At 30.9% G+C, this 20,606-nt stretch overlaps 1 protein-coding gene across 2 annotated transcripts in view; it reads right to left on the minus strand.

Annotated features, from left to right (window-relative positions):
- Positions 1–377: 377 nt before the first annotated feature.
- The window catches only part of LOC139511464 (uncharacterized), a 48,158-nt gene continuing 27,929 nt past the window's right edge, over positions 378–20,606 (minus strand). For both annotated transcript variants that reach the window (XM_071298238.1, XM_071298246.1), the window contains exons 2-8: positions 20,210–20,375; positions 11,571–11,693; positions 8,310–8,539; positions 7,554–7,733; positions 4,216–4,419; positions 3,539–3,650; positions 378–2,827 (exon numbers count right to left, since the gene is read on the minus strand). In XM_071298238.1, coding sequence (XP_071154339.1) covers positions 1,995–2,827; positions 3,539–3,650; positions 4,216–4,419; positions 7,554–7,733; positions 8,310–8,539; positions 11,571–11,693; positions 20,210–20,321 — 1,794 coding nt within the window. In that variant the 5' untranslated portion in view covers positions 20,322–20,375 and the 3' untranslated portion in view covers positions 378–1,994. The remainder of the gene's footprint in view (positions 2,828–3,538; positions 3,651–4,215; positions 4,420–7,553; positions 7,734–8,309; positions 8,540–11,570; positions 11,694–20,209; positions 20,376–20,606) is intronic.

The following is a 20,606-nucleotide window of genomic DNA, read 5'->3' on the forward strand; positions in this document are numbered from 1 at the left end:
TGGTTTTGTTTATGAAATATTTTATTGTAGTAAATAATCTCGACAAAGAAACTAGATTACCAGTTACCATAAAAACCATGATTACTTTTTAATTCAAAGCTGAACTTTTAATCCTTTTTTATTCCTGTGCTTCTTCAACGTTTTGATATTGTCTTTGCAAAGGTTTTCCATGCTTGCATACCGGAAATGTATTCCAGAAATACCACAACATCAGAATACTGTTATTATACAGTTAAAAAGGTTATACTTCGGGAAAATGCACGTGTCATTGTATTTTAACTTGGTGAATTGTCTTTAATCATGATTTCTCATGATTCATACACCCCCCCCCCCCCCCTTTACAGTACATACGAATCAATTACAAAGAGAACGAAAGAGAAGCTTTGTGCATTTATTGATACAACATGTAAGGTGTTTGTTTCGGCAAACTGGACCTGACAATCGACCCAATTCATCGATCATTCACATAATATTTTTACATTACGATTTGGCAATGGTATAGTGATAATAAAATGTATATATGAACGTATATAATATGAAATAAACATGTTACAAACAAATAAATAGATATTACATATTGTGGATTGTTTTGTTAAATTAAGATAATATCAAATGTACAGTATAAAAATTTGCATTCAAATTATATATGTAAATTTTGAATAGGCAGATAAGTGTAGTAAAACATTTAAAAAAGGTTAAAAAAAATCTTATTTGATATATTTGAAAGTATTTTATAATATGTCATAACGAAACCAACAGCGTTGTGTCACAATGAATGTGTTTTGTTTTACTGTTTTAAGTGACTGAGATATCTTGCTTTCAATATATAATCTTTCAATAGTCATTGCAATAAATTAAAAAAAAAAGCTATTCAGTAATTTAAAGAGAGGAACATAGACTTAACATGTTACAAAATATTTACAATTGCAATTCTTTCTTTTAATTTTTGAAACAATTTATAAAATTTCATTCTCTGAGTTTCTTTTTGTAAACAAAATCGTTTAGTACAACAGATGATATTATTCTGTAATTTCATTCTTGTGAATAAATCCTCCTTTTTTTTTTAAGAATCTGTTCCTAAAAATATGTTAACGTGGATCTCAATTCTAGTTTTAGTTTTTTTTTTATATAGTGTTTGAAATCGGTAACTATTTCTGTTTGAATTGTAAATTTCGACTACTGAAATTTGTATATTTTTTGTTTGTTTATTAGTTTCATAGATTTTTGATTTTGTTAAATTATTACTTATATAAATTATTGTTCATTGCTGGCTCTCGTCGAGTGGCTTTAGTTTATGAAATTAGAAGTCCGTACAATTTGTGTTCTGTGGTTATGGTTATATAGCATTATTGTGACTTGCATGTTGTCTTCGTGTCGAAAAACTAAGGATTTTCTTATCCCAGGAATAGATAACCTTAGCTGTATTTGGCATAACTTTTTGGAATTTTGGATCCTCAATGCTCTTTAACTTTGTACTTGTTTGGCTTTATATCTATTTTGATATGAGCGTCACTGATGACTCTTATGTAGACGAAACGCGCGTCTGGCGTACTAAATTATAATCCTAGTGCCTTTGGTAACTTTTTTGAATATACTCGTGTTGTCTCTGTTTGGTTGTGGTTTTGGTTTTAAATTGATAGTTCTTTAAATTAATGGATATGACTAACGACACATGGTTAAAAATTGATAGTATAGCAAAAACGTTTGTAATGAAAAAATGACCACTATAAAAATACACTACAATATTTAAGGTGCTCTGATAGTAGAAATATAGAAAACAACAAATGTATCAAATAGGCATCACTGAATATATGTGACATTTAAATTGATGTCAAGTATGGAATCTTCACCGTCATTGCTTGTATACAAAATTGTTGAAAATAGATTTTCAAAGTGGATTTATACCACAAGTATCCATATTTTCCAATAGCAAGCTTTTTTTGTTATTTTTAAGTATTCATCATAATTCAATCAATTTTACATTCTATTTACGTTTAGGTTTTCTCTGATGGTTCTTCCGTTTCTTGATCTGACCGAACAAGGATCACTTCTGGTGTATGATCACACTTTATATTTGCAGGTTCATCATTTGCATACATTTTTTTGCAATTTGACGTTTCCGTACTGTCATTCAAATCTTCTGTTTGAGTTTCTACAATTTCTTTTACCGTTTTATTAACAATACAATCGTTCACCACACTTTCACTATTTTCCTTGCAAATATCAGCATTAACTGATGTGCCATTGCAGTTTTTAAAAGTGTTTAGATCAGTAACAGAACTATCCATGTCCTCTAGATGTAACGTCACTTCCTCTGATTTACTTATTTCCGGAACACTAACAGGCGTTTCCGGAATACTAACAGGCGATTCCGGAATACTTACAGGCGTTTCCGGTACGCTAACAGGCGTTTCTGGTCCCGACTTTGAAATATCTTCTGATGGAGTTTTGTTAACTTCAATGTCACTACCTCTGTCCATACTTGCACTATCAGGACTCAATAATGTTCTACTCCTCTCTAGAACCGGAGAATCAGTTATACTGTCCTCTCGTTTAATTTCTTCAGACCGGGATTTGGACGATCTAGATTCTAACTGGAATTTTCTGTCATTCAGTCGAGTCATAGAAATTCTAGAACCAGCTCGACTCATATGACCTTCCCTGTCTATATTTGTAACCATGATTTTCTCATGAGGTACACATACATAGACAGGTCGGTACAATATAACTTCATCGTCGGGTTCCTCTCCTTCTCCTATATACACTTGGCCCAGCTGAAATTCTGAACTGACATACATGCCACCTTCGACACTTGTAATTGCATGGTCTGTTAAAAAATGCAAATAACAGTAATCGTTAGCAACACAATACAATTCAATTTAAGTATGTATGTCAAAAGAAAGTTTCATATTTTTGTGAAATACTGTCAAAAATTAAGGTTTCGTAAAGGCTAGTCGTGTTTAGAATCAATTTAATACATGGAATGACTATGTAACATGTAAGTTTTAAAGTAAGATAATTTACGTGACCGATATAGTTTTAAATTTGGGATGTCTTAAGGTTACGCAAGAGTCAATTACAAATCCACTATTACTTGATGCCTAATCACAAGAAATAACGTATAGACTTATTTCATATCTGTAACATGAAGTGTGTCGCACATGAGCAGGACTTGCCTACTCAGGAGCACTCGAAATCGCTCTCGATTTTTGGTTTGGTTCGTGTTGATCAGTCTGTTGTGTTTTGTGTACTGTTGTTTGTCATTCCGTCGTTTATTGCCATGGCACTATGAATTTGTTTTTGACTTATGAGTTCGAAGGATCCTTTGGGATCGTCTTCATTTCAACCCCATTTTTCCTGGCCTCTTTTTAGCAGATTACTACCAACACAGATAAATATATAGATATATATGAATCCGAGCAGATTTAATTTTAGTGACTCAGATTAATTAAATTCATTAAGAATGTGATATTTTTTTCTATATCGACCACTTGCTAGAGCAGCAATCAATCCATTTGTATATTTATATTATACTTACCATATTGTAAGATAGGGAATGGTGCATTTGTGACACGGTAAGGAGCTGTTGCCACAGTAATGGGAAAGTCTAGCTCTAAAACTTGTCCTTTATCAGCCATTATCAAGCATACCTGTTGATGAATGCATTGATATATAGCAACAACTTTTTAAGCAACAAAAAAGCTAAGCAGTATTTTTTTTTAAATCTTCACAAATGTATACTGATATTGAATTATTGTCTCTCCTTACTCTAAATCGGCGACAGCTTTTTCGTTTGCAGTGACATTAGCCATTACACCTTTCTATGAAATTGTGCAACAACACAGTCCAATGCGAAGGAAAATACTCTGATTTCAGAATAAGTAAACACATGTGGAATGAAGATAGCATTTCATGATTTCCAAAGAAAAATGTTAATACATCAGTCAATAAATAAATGGTTTTTCAAAAAATAAAATGACAAACGAAACGTGTTTGAAACGTGCTACATCATTGTGTCAATAGTTTCCCAAACATTAATATCACCAGACAATTGTTTCATATGACTTTAATTAATTGAAGTTCATTAAAGACGAAAAAATCTACTGTATATTTTACGATAATCGGAAAGTTCATTAGCGATCTTTTAGAAATCTCAACCGTTGATTACCAGTAATTCATACGAGATAAGTTTAAAAACTAGAATTGGTTATTTACCTGTAATTCATATGAAATTTGGATGACACTACACACTTCTAGCATAATGGTAGGTGGCATGATTGGAACTTGAAGCAAACAATAAAGGTTGTCAAATTTTTCACTGTGATCTGGACATACATTTTCTCCTTTATATTCCCAAACCCGATGTGATGCAGACTTACTTAGTCCCAGGACTCCTTTATTTATGAAGAAATCAACAACCTGTAATGAAAGAAAATTCATATACTAATAGCTGTATTTTCAAATCTTTCTCTTCCTTTACAAATCTCATGTTTCAAGATGGTCTCTTTAATTTTCAACACACATTGTTTTCACTTCTGAAATCATTTGAATATATTAAGAATATATCTTCCATAGGTGAGCTCTGACTCCTTTCCTTTGTCTTTTTTCAACATCCATTGTATTAGCTACTGGATATGCAAAAATGAAAGCATTGAAGAGACATTCATTTTCGAAATGCGCATCTGGTACAGTAAAATTAATATCCTTAATTGTTGTTCTGCTGTATACACAAAGCCAACTGGCAATCCATTCTGATTATTGTGAAATCATCACATTTCATCTGAACCAGACAGCGTTTGTCTGATAAACGATGGAAATGACGACAGAATTTTATGATATTCATTGAAACTAAGATTTTGCCATCTATCATGGACTTATTTGTCAGCTATTTTTCTTACAGTCCACGATTCTGGATATTTTCAAATGTATAAGTAATACAAACACATGAGCAATTAATAACTTCTACATATAACATATATGTAGATGTATACAATTTCCATAGCAGAGAGCTTTATTACATTTTACTTCAAATGAAAACCAAATATGATGTGTTTCGGGGCATACTTCAGTGATAGTTGTTTATTCATTCATATAGCAATATTTGTCTGTAGAGTGATTTATTGAGTGGGAATACTCCTGCAATACACAAATCTTGTAATCTTCTTATTCCCTATCGTGGATACTATTTGTTTTATAGAGTGATCAATCTAACATATCTTTAATTAATTGTAACAATTGAGTCTCGTTTGTATTTGATGTATATCTATTAAGTACTTATGAGACATGCACAAAGCTTTTCATGTTACATTGCAATAAATATTAACTGTGAAACGTGAAAATGGAAAAATTAGAATAAGTTATATATTGAAAAAAGAAATCAATCAGATGTTAACAAAGGGACAAATGAAAACTCGACAACACCATTGCCAAAACACAAACAATGACGAAAAGGTTTCATCAAAATTGGGCAAAACCAAATTTCTACTTAAAAGTTTCTCTGTTGCAGAAAAGTTTTAATGCATAACAATTTTTGTAACTCCCATTTAAAAAAAGTCGATTATTTTCTTGATGACAAAACGACGAAATTTCCAATAATTTGACTCTTTTATTATTTGCAGAGTTTGACTCTTTTTTATAATTAGACCCCCGTTTAGTTTTTATGTATTTTATATAATTACTTAATAAGCATTTCGCTCAGAGCATTCTTTCTATATAAGAACGTAACACAGCGAGATTCATATCTTTGGCTTATATACTTTGATTGATATTTACGTCTGTGAGAACATAATCTATTTACATCCTTTGCTTTGAACTTGCTTTCAGTAACTGCAAGCAGAGACATATATATGTCTCTGCTGCAAGTACATTTGGGATCAGTACTTTTTGTTTTTGGTCTTTATGCGTGCTTCCTGCCGATCGTATGAATCAACTGAAGCCATTTCAAATTGAGTTTTTGTTAATCTTATGTTGTCCTGTTATGCAACTTTGTATGATGCGTGTTCAAGAATTCTTATTGGCCAACATAAACTAAGTATTGCTAAATTTTATAAGTTCTTAAGTTTCTCATAAAAATATAAACAACACATTATAATTGCTTGCTTCCGAATGGCTTTCTGGATTTATTTTCATCAGGAGCTTAAAGCCGAAATATTTGAAAGACAAAGGATGTATAAGAACTATATCAGTCGAAGAGCTTTATGACAAAACATCATATATAATTATAGCGAACTTCTAAAAGCAAATTATAACGTATATCATACGTATATTCATTGCTTTTTTTTTGTTTGCTTTACTAACGGTTTACTCAAAAAATTTAAATACCTCAACGAATTCAATCGATATTTTAGCACTGTGCTAGGAAAACATAAATTAGATTTGATTTTGATAGAAATCGTTCTACCGTTGTGATATTTGATAATGTTGAAAACAAACAAATGTTTTGCTTATAAAATTGAAGTTAGGATAACTGAAATGATTTGAAATTGTGCTACAATAAGCGCAGGTGGAATTCAATATAATTTTCTTGCTTTTCCCACTTATTGATACCTATAAAAATTGCCAAGAATCGAGGTATGAAATAATTCAAAATGTATGAAGGCTGTTAAAAAATGTTCTTATCCGTGTAGTTTGAGATTAAACAAAGTCAGGTGAAATGTTTTAACATCATATAATATTGCTATTATTTTCTTAACAGCTTGGAAAGATGAGATCAGATTTGGAAAGTTGAGCGGGCTCAAACTATAAGTAAACAAGAAACTTTGATCCAGTGGTTTTAATTATTCTTATCAATTAAGGATATTCTTTGGTGATTTCTATTGAATTAATTTCCGACCAGTTTGGAATCGATATGATTAAGTTTTTAACAAATGATATACCATGTATCGTATTATTTGTTTGATTGCTGTATCATTGCCGGTTTATCACAAAAATTGTAACAAAATATAGCAAACAATCTCATTTCGACATAACCTTTCTTCGTCTTTCAGTACAAAAGCTTGGTCATTTCAAGATATTTAGTTTTGTAATGTGAAAACACAATAGAACACCATTACGAAAACAAAAACCCTCTTTGCCAGGTTTTTTAATTCCAAATGTTCTGTTTCTGTAAAGTGCTATTTTATCTTTATAGTTAGTTTTCTTAAGCTTGTGACAATGAAGATGTATATCTGTCATCAATTATGTTTTGATGGGCAATTCATTCATTATTAGCAATAAATTTTGAGCTACTCACTGATAAATACATGCAAATGACTACGAACTTTGCATGATATGAGTTTTTCCTCCTCTTAAGAAAATAGTAAGTTCTCAGTTATCAATTCTTATGTTATATATATATGGTTCAAGTCATTTTTTGAATAACATTTATGCAAGTTGGAATCTGCTTTATTTGCTGTTATTTTCTTGTTAGGCTGTCTCTTTCGGTAATGTTGTTGTCTATCTTACAGTCTTGATGTCTAGATATATTCATTTTTCTAGACCTACGTGAAAAAAATATAAATAGTATGTGTAAAACATATTTTATGGGACTCAACGTTAATTATCCTATACTATACCTGGACTAATTTACAAAATAACCAAACTTCTTGTGAACTTCCATTCTGAACTGTAGCTTTTAATCTAAGATTCTCTCCACAGCAGTAAGCACTTCTTTCAAGTTCTGCTTGTAGACTTACTGGCCCCCGATTACAACAAAGACAACACGAATTCCTCTTATCACTTCCTCTGGTTGGAGTCTGCCAAAATATAATGCTTTTTATTTATCTAACACTTTTCATGCATATCTAAATGAATAGTCATAAGCTGAAACGAATTTATTTTTATAAAAATATCGGCTTAACTATCCAAACAAACTACGAAGCAGTGATCGCAAACAAATATTGAATTTACAACTCATTAAGTCAAACTTATAATTGCCGATCGGATTATTACAAAATGGTTCTAAGAACTGTTTAAGCAATAAAATAGCAAGGGTGCTGAAAACAACAAATATCTGAAATGTCCACCCTAAACAAATCATCAAACATATCATGTATAGACTTCAGGTGAATATAGATATTTATCTACCGTATTGTATTATTATCTCTAATCACATCTTATATCCATAGTTATAACATCAATATTTACAAATATTGGATAAATTGTATTTTGAATGCCATTATATATGCTGCACGAACATCCCACAATGTACAGTGAAAACCAATGAGTTATATACATATGTATATTCTTCATTGTTGTACAATTGTATTCTATTATAGCAATGCTAGTTTTACATGTACAATATCAGACAGATATTATTTTCAAATATTTACCAGATATTTCTCCTCCATACAATCAATGTGGGGACCAACGATTGTGAAATATTTTATTCCTTGTGGAGACGAAGAATAAGGAATGTCCATTGTCATTCGGATGTAGTATCTGATCGTTCCAATTTTACTTTCAAATGAAGAAGGAAGTGCACTTTCTGGTAGCTTGAACTGAAAATGGTATCTATGGTTGCCTCTAGGCATGATAGGAATCCCACCATCTTCATGTTTATCTATAAAATACATACTTATATTACAAATATATGTATGAAGATTAAGCAAATATAACATTAAACTTAACCACGATAAACGTACCTGTCATTGGTACCTGAGGATAGTTATTTCTCTTAGAACGTACCAGTCACATTTCGAATAGTTCATTGGATGTTAGTAAAAAGCTTATACTCATTTTTCTAATGGACCACAATGACTTTTTTGGGGGATTTGTTTTACAAAATATCATATTCATGTTGATTTTATGTAGAAAAGTTCAGTTTTAATCATACAATAGACTATTACAGAGAGTTTAAATGTCCAATATCATTAAAACAAAGAAAAAATAAAGCAATATTTAATCTTAGGATGGACCATATGCTTAACAAATCACATATGGTATAGGAGTGTTAAGCTTTGTCTTTTATAATCATGTTCTATATTTATTGAAGTACTTCTGTATTGGCTTGACTTATGCACTAAAGCAATACGGGTCTTTATATAAAACGATTAAGCAATGGACTTAAATTATGTTAAATTAATATGCACTATTCCTGATAAAAATCATAAAGCAACGTCATAAAAGATTTAACGACAATCATCAGGAGAAGAAGTCATCAGAAAGTAGAACGTAATTAGCTATCTTAACTATTAAATGGGAGATTGATAACGGGAATAGATATGTTATGAGTGATTATTTTCATGAATATTTTTGGTGTTTATCATGTTACTAGATTAAGCTTTGTTTTATCAGATATAGGTTGTAAAGCACAACAATAACTTCTACATCCAGGAAACTGTTTATGTTTTTTTTCTCTCACAAATTTAGTATAAATAGTAAAATTAATAATATTCTTAGCTTTGATATTTATTTTATTAACTTTATTTACCTACGCTAATTAGCAGGTAAGTTTATCTCCTTTGAAATTCATAACTTCTCATCTCTGACACGCATGCACAAGATAGTAAGTTTTTTTCTGTATTGTGTATGATGTTATTTTAAGAAATATTCCCATGAAAGTGCAAATGCTAAGATAAAAGTACAGAACAGTGTGAATCATAGCATAATTTAAGATTGTTCTAGTTTTGATTTGTTTCTGACTTTATTTACCTACGATACTTTGAGGGTGGGTTTATCTTCTTTGGAATAAAAAAAAATCTCCGCTCTCTACACGCTTTTACAAGATAGTGCTTTTATTAAGAAATACCCCATGCAAGTGAAACTACTGGACAAGAGTACAATACAGGATGAATCCTAGGTTAGCTCTTTAAGTACTTTTAAAAGCAGGCTTTCAGTATTATTTTTAATTTACAATATTAAGTGTCACCAGCCCAGTAGTCAGCACTTCGGTGTTTACATGAATATCAATTATATGGTCATTTTATAATTTTCCTATTTACTGAACTTTGAATTTCGCGAAAAACTAAGGATTTTCTTATCCTAGGAATAGATATATTTAACATTGCTATTAAAGTGCGAGGTTTGGCACGCCACAAAACCAGGTTCAACCCACCATTTTTATCTTTAAAAATGTCCTGTACCAAGTCAGGAAAATGGCCATTGTTATATGATAGTTCGTTTCTGTGAGTGTAACATTTTAACGTTGTGTTTCCGTTTGTTTTCTCTTATATTTGAGTGTGAATTCACATTATTATAAGACTTGTCACGGTACTTTTCTATCCCAAATTCATGTATTTGGTTTTGATGTTATATTTGTTATTCTCATCTTATTTTGTCTAATGCTTAGTCCGTTTCTGTGTATGTTACATTTTAGTGTTGTGTCGTTGTTCTCCTCTTATATTTAATGCGTTTCCCTCAGTTTTAGTTCGTTACCCCAATTTTGTTTTTTGTCCATAGATTTACGAGTGTTGAACAGCGGTATACTACTGTTGCCTTTATTTACGTTAGCCGTATTTGGCACAACATTTTGGAATTTTGGGTCCTCAGTGCTCCTCAACTTTTTACTTGTTTGGCTATATAACATGTTTGATACTGATGAGTCTTATATAGACGAAACGCGCGTCTGACGTATTAAATTATAATCCTGGTACCTTTGATAACTTTTTTAGTATGTTTTACAGGTACCTATCACATATGTTTATTGTTTGTTGTACAAACAATCTAAAGTGATGTTTTCTAGACTGACACTTAACGTCTTTCTTCTACTTGTTTCTTTTTTAATGGTCAAGACTCCAAAGTGAAAGAATGGTGCACTTCAATCAGTTTAATTCTGCCACATGTTTATGTAATGTTCTAAGACATGGACCTCGTCAACGGCCGTCTTACTAAAGTAATATCTTTTCAGTTTATATAAGATCTTTGATAAATTACATCACGATTTCTTGAATCAAGGCAGTTTAGAGATTATCATATTGCATAGACAATTTTGTTTGAAGATCAATGCCTTTCTATAGGTTGTTTTAAAAAATAATTGTCGTTCGTTTGTTGGTCTTTGGTGTATTAGTCATATCATCTTTCGTGTATAGGATGATAGCACTGATATAGATCCCTTCCATTAATGATCAATATTGGTTTAACTTTTGAATGATAAGTTCACAGATATTTGGAAAAGATTTGTAATTAAAACGGATGATTCGGATTTCAAATATGGTTTGTAGTGGTGGAATGTCGATTTAATGTAGATCATTTAGACTCAAGTGATCATTAAAATGAAACTACATAGAAATGCTTCAGGGCAAATATTCAATTTTGAAAGTACAAAATGAAAATACATATTTAATACAATTATATTTAACAATGTGAATTGTCTAATAATTTCAAAACGGAACTTATGACTATATAAGCTTTATCAGGATAATTTCTTTTGCTCGTTTTAAAGGATCGGGCAGAACCTATTTCTCTTTTTCTATTAAGAAGAATATTTAAGATGCAATCTTTCAAATACATAGCTATCAAACAAACAGTGATCAATAGTTTTAGCTGGTGGTTTATACATCAATTCATCAGTGAAACCGATTTAGATTTCTGTCTAATGCTTTTTATTTATTCAGACTGATTAATGCATGTCAAATATTTTAAAGAATAAATACCTTTGCCCCAGATGACTTTTTTCTCGTCGATATAATATTCGTCGTCTCTTACTGTTCTTCGTTCACCAGCTTTGGTTATCCTCCATTCAACATGAGCTTTTCCACGCAGCACCAAACGTATTCCTGAAGGTTAAATTAATGCAATTAATCAAGGTTTGATTATCATCAACGTTAAAATAGTTGGATTATGGTAAAATATTTTAAAAATGGTATCCCAGTATGTATTAACTCACTTTAATTTTGCACCCATTGGAATGAAATCATTGCATAGCCTCTTAATCAATGGTGACATTCATAAAAATATGTACAGAAAAAGAAAAAAAATATTTTGAAAAATCTAATTTCGACAACATTCGATTTTGAATTAGATTACTGGCAAAGACAAATACCTAGTATAATTAAGAATGTATACTGCTTTTTAAAGAAATTGATTTTAAACATATTTTATGCATATAGGTACGAAAGGAATTGAACAACAGGCAGCCTTTAAAGGTATTCTAAATATTACGTTGTCATGGTATAAATCATACATTAAAAAACATATTTATAAAAATATAACTTTAGTGGAGAATGCATGTTACTTATGAGCACACGCAAACAATACAAGGAAGTTTCTATGTATGTTTTGTTGTCGTCTTTTGTTGTTGCACTTCAGTGTTCTATTGTTTCGTCGATTTCCTTATAGTTGATGTGTTCCCCCTTTAGTTTGTAACCCGGATTTGTTTTCTCTCAATCGACTTATGACTTTTGAACAGCGGTATATTACTGTTACTTTTATTTCTGGAGGTAATTTTGAGAAGCAATCTCTTTCAAGTAATTATGCTGACCATATTAAGCATCTACTGACATGCTAGTTTCCCCAAACAGTATATAATATGTCAATACTTGTATGATGTATGACTGGTTACTTAAGTTTTGACAGGAATAAGAACAGAGCATTTGATATCACTTGCCCTTAGAATCCCCTGACATATACATTTGCTATTGTCATCCCTTTATAGTAAGGGCTCTCCACAGGAAATTCCAATGCAAAAACACTTATTTCATATTTGTTTCACAGACAAGTGTTTCAAGGTTTTCTTCAAAAACATTTTGTTAACCTCATAATCATTGGCAGACCAACAACAAAAATGTTCATAACAAGAAAATTTATGTTGTATTCTGGTATCAATTAACATTAAACAATACTAATTCTACTTCAACACATGCGCATCTTACAACTGACGTCTTTGAGTGATCCCGAGGACCGAAATATTTGAACATAAAAAACCTTATAAAAACGTTGAAGAGTTTATCATATACCTTACGAATAGCCAAATCCGGACCATGAATCATGATTCACAAGAGGTAGATAAACTCCTTAATTTTATCTGTATTTTCAAAAATTTATAAACTCTTAATTTCAATCAAACAATATTGGTATTTTTATGCAAGTATCGTGGTTCTGGCTACTGGACTGGTCATATCCATCTGTGACTCATAGCCTACCAGCAGAGGTACCGACCAGTATTAATAACATTAACGGGACTAAGGTTACTGTACCAGATGCGCATTTCGACAAATCTTGTCTCTCTAGCGATGCTCCAGGCCGAAATATTTGAACTTTCAAAACCTTTTGAAAACTCCAAAGAGCTACTGTTCAGTTGTTTACATCGAATGATACTGCATACCGTACAGTAACTTTAAAGTGGATCATCATTATATCTTTCTTGAGATAGAATTTCGTTATACTTTATCAATATCAAAGTTTTTACTCTCCTTTTTCCAAAAAATAATAAAATGATTGGTCTCCATGCTATTTTCCAGGCTACAAGATGTGCAAAATTGCCTCAGTTTGCATAGATTGTTCATCAAAATACAAAGTTTCAGATAAAATTTGGAATAAAAGGTGAGAAGATATGTTTTGTAATATGCTTTTATAAAATAAAAAGGAAAAAAAATGATTTCACCGAACTGGTTTTCTTGCTACAAGTAAAACATGCAAATTTCTCTATCATTCCAGTCAAGTTTATTCTTTCTTAGGAACACAAATGTTTGGTAATTGTTTAAATATATTGGATATTGCAATATATCAGTTATTTTTCTTTATACAAACAAACAGTCTTACACATAAATTGCAAATCTGTCTCAAAATTTGCAGATTTAGAACACAGATTTAGAGCGATGGTGTACTGCTATTGTACAATCCAAATGGGATTATACAGTGAATCTATATAAACTAACATATTTCTTTTTTGCAGAATGCTTATAAATTCTATATATAACGTTTGTACTAGTTTAAATCTCGGTCTATTTCTGAAATTTATTCTTACATACTTTTGATTTTTTTAACCCTGTATGCTAACATTGTCTAGGTGAATTTTAAAATTGTTTGTATGCACATTGAACGACAAATGTATGTGACGTATACAATTTTCTGACGTCAGACACACAAATCAATGAATGTGTTTGTAGAAAGATTTTTTTTGTGTTCTGTTAAACTGTTCCCTTTAAAATGGTTATACAATGATGACTGATGTACCCATATTCTGACTATTTTATTTATTGTGTCTGTTTAGTTAACGCGTCAATGTAAATATAACGGAAATTGATGAGACTGTCATCAAAGTGAGAGGGTTAGCGCTATAAAACCAGGTTTAATCTACCATTTTCTACACTTAAAAATGCCAGTACCAAGTCAGGAATATGACAGTTCTTGTTCATTCGTTTTTGATGAGTTCTGTTATTTGATTTTGCCATGTGATTATGGACTTTCCGAATTTATTTTCCTCTAAGTTCAGTATTTTTGTGATTTTACTTTTTAAAGGAACAGAACCAAAGTATTTATCAAATATTAATTGAATTACCTACACGTGTTCACGATTTACCTTTCATTCCCTACACAAGAGACCGAATATTTGAGAGCAAAATGTAGTAAAAGTCTGATGAACATATAAACTAAATGGGCTTCAACAGAACAGCAATCAATCTATAAATTCTACTTTCCTTATGGAGTTGAAATCAAGATATTAACTTAAGGATATTGTGTTATGAACTGGATATCTAAAATTTATTTAACTGTTATAAAATTGGAAACTTAAATACACCTCTTACACCTGAAATAACCCCTAATTTTTGATCGGGTTCGTGTTGTTGTTGTTCCCCTATTTGTGACATTTTGTTCACGCATCATTGTCAATATAATGAAATTTGATGCGGGACTTTCTGTTTTGAATTTTCTTCGGAAAATTTTTATAATTTTTCTTCTTTTTGTAAAGCTGTGACTCGCTTATTGGTTTCGATTTTCCCATGGTACTGTTTGTTTTAATCCGCTCTTTTGTGGGTTTTTTTAGGTTTCATTTTTTCAAAATTTTGTATAAACATAGATTTAGTAATTTATTTCCTCTGGCATCCTCATTTATTTGTAGGAATACATACTCGATGCATTAAACTTGCTACGTTGCTTAATACTTATGTTATTCAGACAAAGCATGCTAAAACTGAATGATAACAGGGTTGCTGTTTGTCCTTGATGACTCATAGTCACGTTATCGACACAGTGGAGAATTAAAAGTACAAAAATTTGAATTTTTTGAAAAACTAAGGATTTTCTTATCCCAGGCAAAGATTACCTAAGTCGTATTTGGCACAACTTTTTGGAATTTTGGGTCCTCAATGCTCTGCAACTTTGTACTGGTATGGCATTATAACTATTTTGATCTGAGCGTCACTGATAAGTCTTATGCAGACGAAATGCGCGTCTGGCGTATTCAATTATAATATATTATTATATTGACATTAGTTTTGTGCCACCAGCACGCGATTCGTAAAACACAAACGAACCCTTTTTACAATGTTTAAAGGGCTATTAAACTGGAAAAGGATTTTTTTACAATTTAGGATTAATGTAGTACAAAAAAAGGTATCACCGAAAAAATGTTTATTTTAACATACAAACGTCAAGACAGGAACCATACTATTATGAGAAAAGAAATCTGTCTTACATACATCTATATAGTGTTTTTTTCTAATAAATGTCATTTGCAAAGTTATTGATGAGATTGAAAAACCTTTAATTATTAGATGGTTTTGATGGTGAAAATATGGTCAATGCGGGTTACGTCTGCTCAGTAGTCAGTTATGTTAAAAGTACTGGCATGATTTATAACAGTTCAATCTTACATACTCCGTGAATTTAAAAATTATTAAGAAAATTTTGATCTAATCCGATAAGCAAAATTGACTTTGAGTTATTCCGGCTATTCTCATTGCGACGTTGTGTTCCCGTTCGTCATTTAGTTTCTTAAAAAAGAGGGACGAAAGATACCAGATGGAGAGTAAAACTCATAGATAGAAAATAAACTGGCAACGCCATGGCTTAAAATAAAAAGACAAACAGACAATAATAATAGTACAGAAGACACAACATAGAAAACTAAAGTAAACAAGTATTTACATATATCGTTTTTCTATGGACTGTTGAAGATGAACTAAGAGAAGCGATTCGGACGTAAACAACGATAGAAGAGTTATTTTTATTTTCAATTTAAAGAAAGATAACATCTTTAAGAGTCATATAATTTACAGGTGTTTAACATACAATTTTCTCTTTAAAATGCTTGTACCAAGTTAGGAGTATGAAAGATGTTTTCATTCGTCCCATTGGTTGATATAGTCTTGGAGGTCGTTTTCCCCAATCATAGTTAATTAGCTGTATTAACATTTTAAATTCATATTACTTCTACATCTCGTCAAATCCAATATGATCAATAACCTATAATATAATTCGTCTTCTGTCTCGACATCCTAAACATGGCAGTACATTTGGGAATATATAAATAGTAAATGGCTTACTCATTAATGTCTACAATCGTAATCATGTGTATACTATTTCTAACCTCATACTAAGAAAAGAGAATGCGGAAGTCATTTTGTAAGTCCCAAGCGTAGCAGTATCAACTATTAAGAAATATTTAACGTCTCTATCATTTAAAAGTAGTCATGACCATCGCAAATTATATATTATCAGCGGTACATAGCGTGTCATCATTTGGTTTTAAACACATTTGGGAGTTCACCTCGTTGTACTAAACTTGTCTTACCTATTATTCAATCTCAGTTCAATTAGGTAGGCCAAAACACTCTCTGTTTATATACATATCAATTCATCTATATACAGACGTAATTGCAATAATTATGGGTAAGCCTTATCACAGGCAGTTCAATCCTTTGATAATTACTTTCAATGATAATGAAAAGTATAGCCTTATAAAGTATATATTGCCAATAAGAGAATGAATACTACCATTATTTTGTGCATGAATATCGTACAATATCATCTTGTTAAATATTGTATCATCATTCAAAAGCCTAATCAAAATAATCTATTACCTTGTATAGAAAGAAAAAAACTGCATCTGCCATTTAAATTGCCTACATCAAATCATTTTAGCAAATAAAATAGAAAAAATTTACCCAAAACCTTCAATTGTTCATACAAATATTGTCCGAATCGAGAATTGAGGACCTTTGCACCGTACAACTAGGAACAAATCGGAACAAAAAAAGTAACGACATCAAAAGGTCAATTAACAATTATAGTTAAAAGCAAAAAAAATACCAATTCAACACAACAAAAAAGAAAAGAAACACGAATCCCAACAAATAGAATGAGTTATTTGTATATGTTTATCTCCTTTTTCATGGATGATGTTGGAGCATAAGTGGAATTCCTATACAAGCTGTGGATCCAAGTATTATGATTTTACCAATCTCGGCCTTAAAATCTAACCAAGGCAACAGGATTTAATTTTAGTTAAAACAGGAATTTCAGCACATTTGTCTCATCACCATGGATTCAATAGTTTAAGGTTAGTGTTTAGTCAATTATATCTTGATTAATATAATTGGAGGAAAGATAGTCGTCGTCAGTTGATAAATGGTTGTCATGACCATGGTTTTTTTTAATTTCTATTGTTATTTTTTTTTAACTGTATCCAGCTTTAATATAAAAGTTCTAGTGCACTTAGTTTAACAGTTTGTTGCTTTGTATGATATAAAACAGCTTAAAATATAGTCAATGTTCATTTTCTAACTCGAGCGCACTTAGTTTACGGACCGTCGTATCCATTTAATCTACTTTCATAGTTTCAACAATGTAGATCATGCTTTGGTTGTCTTCATTAACATGCAATATCTTAATCATTTCATGTTATCGCACTCGATGAACTCATTAGATAAAAGATATTAGAATGTTTTCAGTATTCGATTTTTCTTTAATATTTAAATCAGAAACATCATCAACATTTTAAAATCGTAGCCGTAATAAAAGGTTTTTATAAGTAATGCAACATGAATAAAAATATGGCAAGTATAAAGCTGTACCGATGACCTTAAATAAAAAAATCGAACAAGAAATAATATAAATCCGCGCGTGCGTGCAATTAATGCAGTTGATTTGTAAGAGCAAATTTGTTAATACAAATGGTGTGTATTGTTAAAGTCTATTCAGCCGAAAAACTATAAACTGCAAAATGTTTGTCAATATAAATTTGTAAATGGCTTAATTTAATAGATTAGTTCGAAACACAAAACCGCAACTTACATAATTCAAAACACACAAAGAACCAATACAACAGTTACAGTTTGGGAAACATATGATCTTGCTCAATACCAGAATATACGTAAACAGTATCAGATCGAAAGGATGCATAGGATAATGAGTACTCACAACTGTACATATGTAGCAATACATATTAAGTAATATTTAAAAAAAAAAAAAAATATCAATAGTAAAATAGTAAAATCAGATAAAACAATATTTTAAGATTTCATTGTTAACGTGATATCTTTTAGAACAATTCAATTTAAAGGATCGACGAGTTTACAGTCGTGCCTCAACTTACGACTTCTATAAACATCACCGTAAAAATTATAATGATAATAAATCTGCAGGTACAGCTCTTAACCTAATTCTGTATGTATGAAAGAGTTTAGTAAAAGATAATTAAATTTTGGTAACGAAATCCCTGAGCTAATAATTGTATAGGTTGGTTGTTTAATCATTAATGTTCATTCACTTTGCAGAGGCCCAAGACATATCAATTAGTCTCAACAGATATTTTCTAGTGTGCTTGAAATTTTGTCAACATTGATACTCTTGTACATTGAGTGTTTTATCGTTATTGTCCGTTTACATATTCACAGAGGCGTGAGATATTTCACCAAGTGTCAACATATATTCTGTTTTTGGTTATAGGAATTTGATAAGTACCAAGTTCTGAGAAAAAACTTGCAGTTATATGCTTCTCGTGCAACTTCAACAATCAAACATTTGCTATATTAAAAAATTAGATGGCATCTATTAATTTAAGTAAATATGGATTAAAATTTGGCATTTTAAGAGTCTTTCAACACCCAAACTGCAAACTCTATAAAATACTCATAGACTTTGAATTTTTTACAAAAAAAATGAAAAGTTCAAAAGATGCCAAGACGTACTAGTCAATATGATTCCCAGGACTTGTGTTTGTTTCATTGTCTTGCATCCTCGTTAAATATTTTTAGAGATTTGAACATCGGTAAACAACTGTCTCCTGAATTTCCAACAGTACATTGTTTTTTTAAAATTAAATATCTAATAGCTTCCGTATTCATCTGGTTTGTACTGTTACTTCCTGGTTTCAGCAGGTATTTACGTAGATTACACATTCCGATACAACTAATTTCATAAATCAGACAGCGAATTGAACATCAAATTATACCGTGTATTTATAATTCATGATATAACAGCACTTATATATAGCAAGTATAATTTGCTATTATTGTACTGGAAAATAAACGTATATTTTAATCGAAATTTCATAATTCTATATTATGACACTTTTAGATTATAGCGGGATAGTTTTGTAACGTGTAGTGCTGGTGAACTTGTAACACAGGTTAACATTTATGTTGACGTAAAACGTCAATAAAATAGCGTTCTATTAGAGGAATTATGTAATACGAAAAGAACACAATCAGAAGAACAAGTCAAAACGCGTATGAAATATTTCATTTGAAACAAACCTTGACGAGGAAAGTCCCGTCAAATAAAGCAGTTTGCTTCTGCGGTATATCACATTTAACACTTCCATCTTATATGCATTACTAAAACTACACGTAAACCTTAAACTCACATGTATTGTTTCATTATTGTGTTGGTGGTTGTTTTCTGTTGTACTGTATGGGTTAGTTATTAATTATTATATTATCACGTCAGATCTTGCCAGTTGTTATTAAATATTTCGTTTATAATGTATGTTGGCGTTTGTTTTTGTTGTTCCTTTGTTTTCCTCTTAAAGTTGATGTGTATCCCTCGGCTTTAGTTTGTAGCCCGAATTTGTTTCTCTCAATCGATTTGTGACTTTTGAACACCGATATACTACTGTTGCCTTTATTTGATATTGAATATTCAGAAATTATAAAAAGGGTTTTCATCCTTGCGAAAAAAGTGACTTGGTGAGAATTGCAATGTTAAAAATCGCATTCTGACAATTGATGCATATAATCTGTTTGTAGGTTTACCTGAAAAGTCCTTTCTACAAAAATCGCAATAATAAATGCAAGCAACAATATCTGAACATACAGTATGTTCTTACATAAAAGAATTTTCCACAAACCTTGTACTTTCACATTTTCTGTATTTTTTACAAGAACACATCCAGACAACGTTTCGCCAGCATAGTACACATCCTTATCCAACTCGATCTCAAACTGTTTGATGTAATCCATTTTATTTACACTAATCCTGACATTTTTGTCTACCTTTTTGTTCTGTCATTACATCTGGAAATAAAACATTTTTGATTGAATAGTATGAGTCTATTATAGCCTTGGTCAAGGGCTGAAAAGTTGAAAGCAACTTGATGTATTTACAAGATAAAAGTTGAAGATACATTTAAGGCGGAAATACAAATTGAAATTGAAATTAATAAGTAAAACACTTCAGACAAACCATAGCCACCAATAAAAACACCACAAAGACTACCTATAGTATCACAGTAACACAAAACATAA

This window comes from Mytilus edulis, chromosome 1 (genome assembly GCF_963676685.1).
Source record: "Mytilus edulis chromosome 1, xbMytEdul2.2, whole genome shotgun sequence".
Taxonomy (NCBI): domain Eukaryota; kingdom Metazoa; phylum Mollusca; class Bivalvia; order Mytilida; family Mytilidae; genus Mytilus; species Mytilus edulis.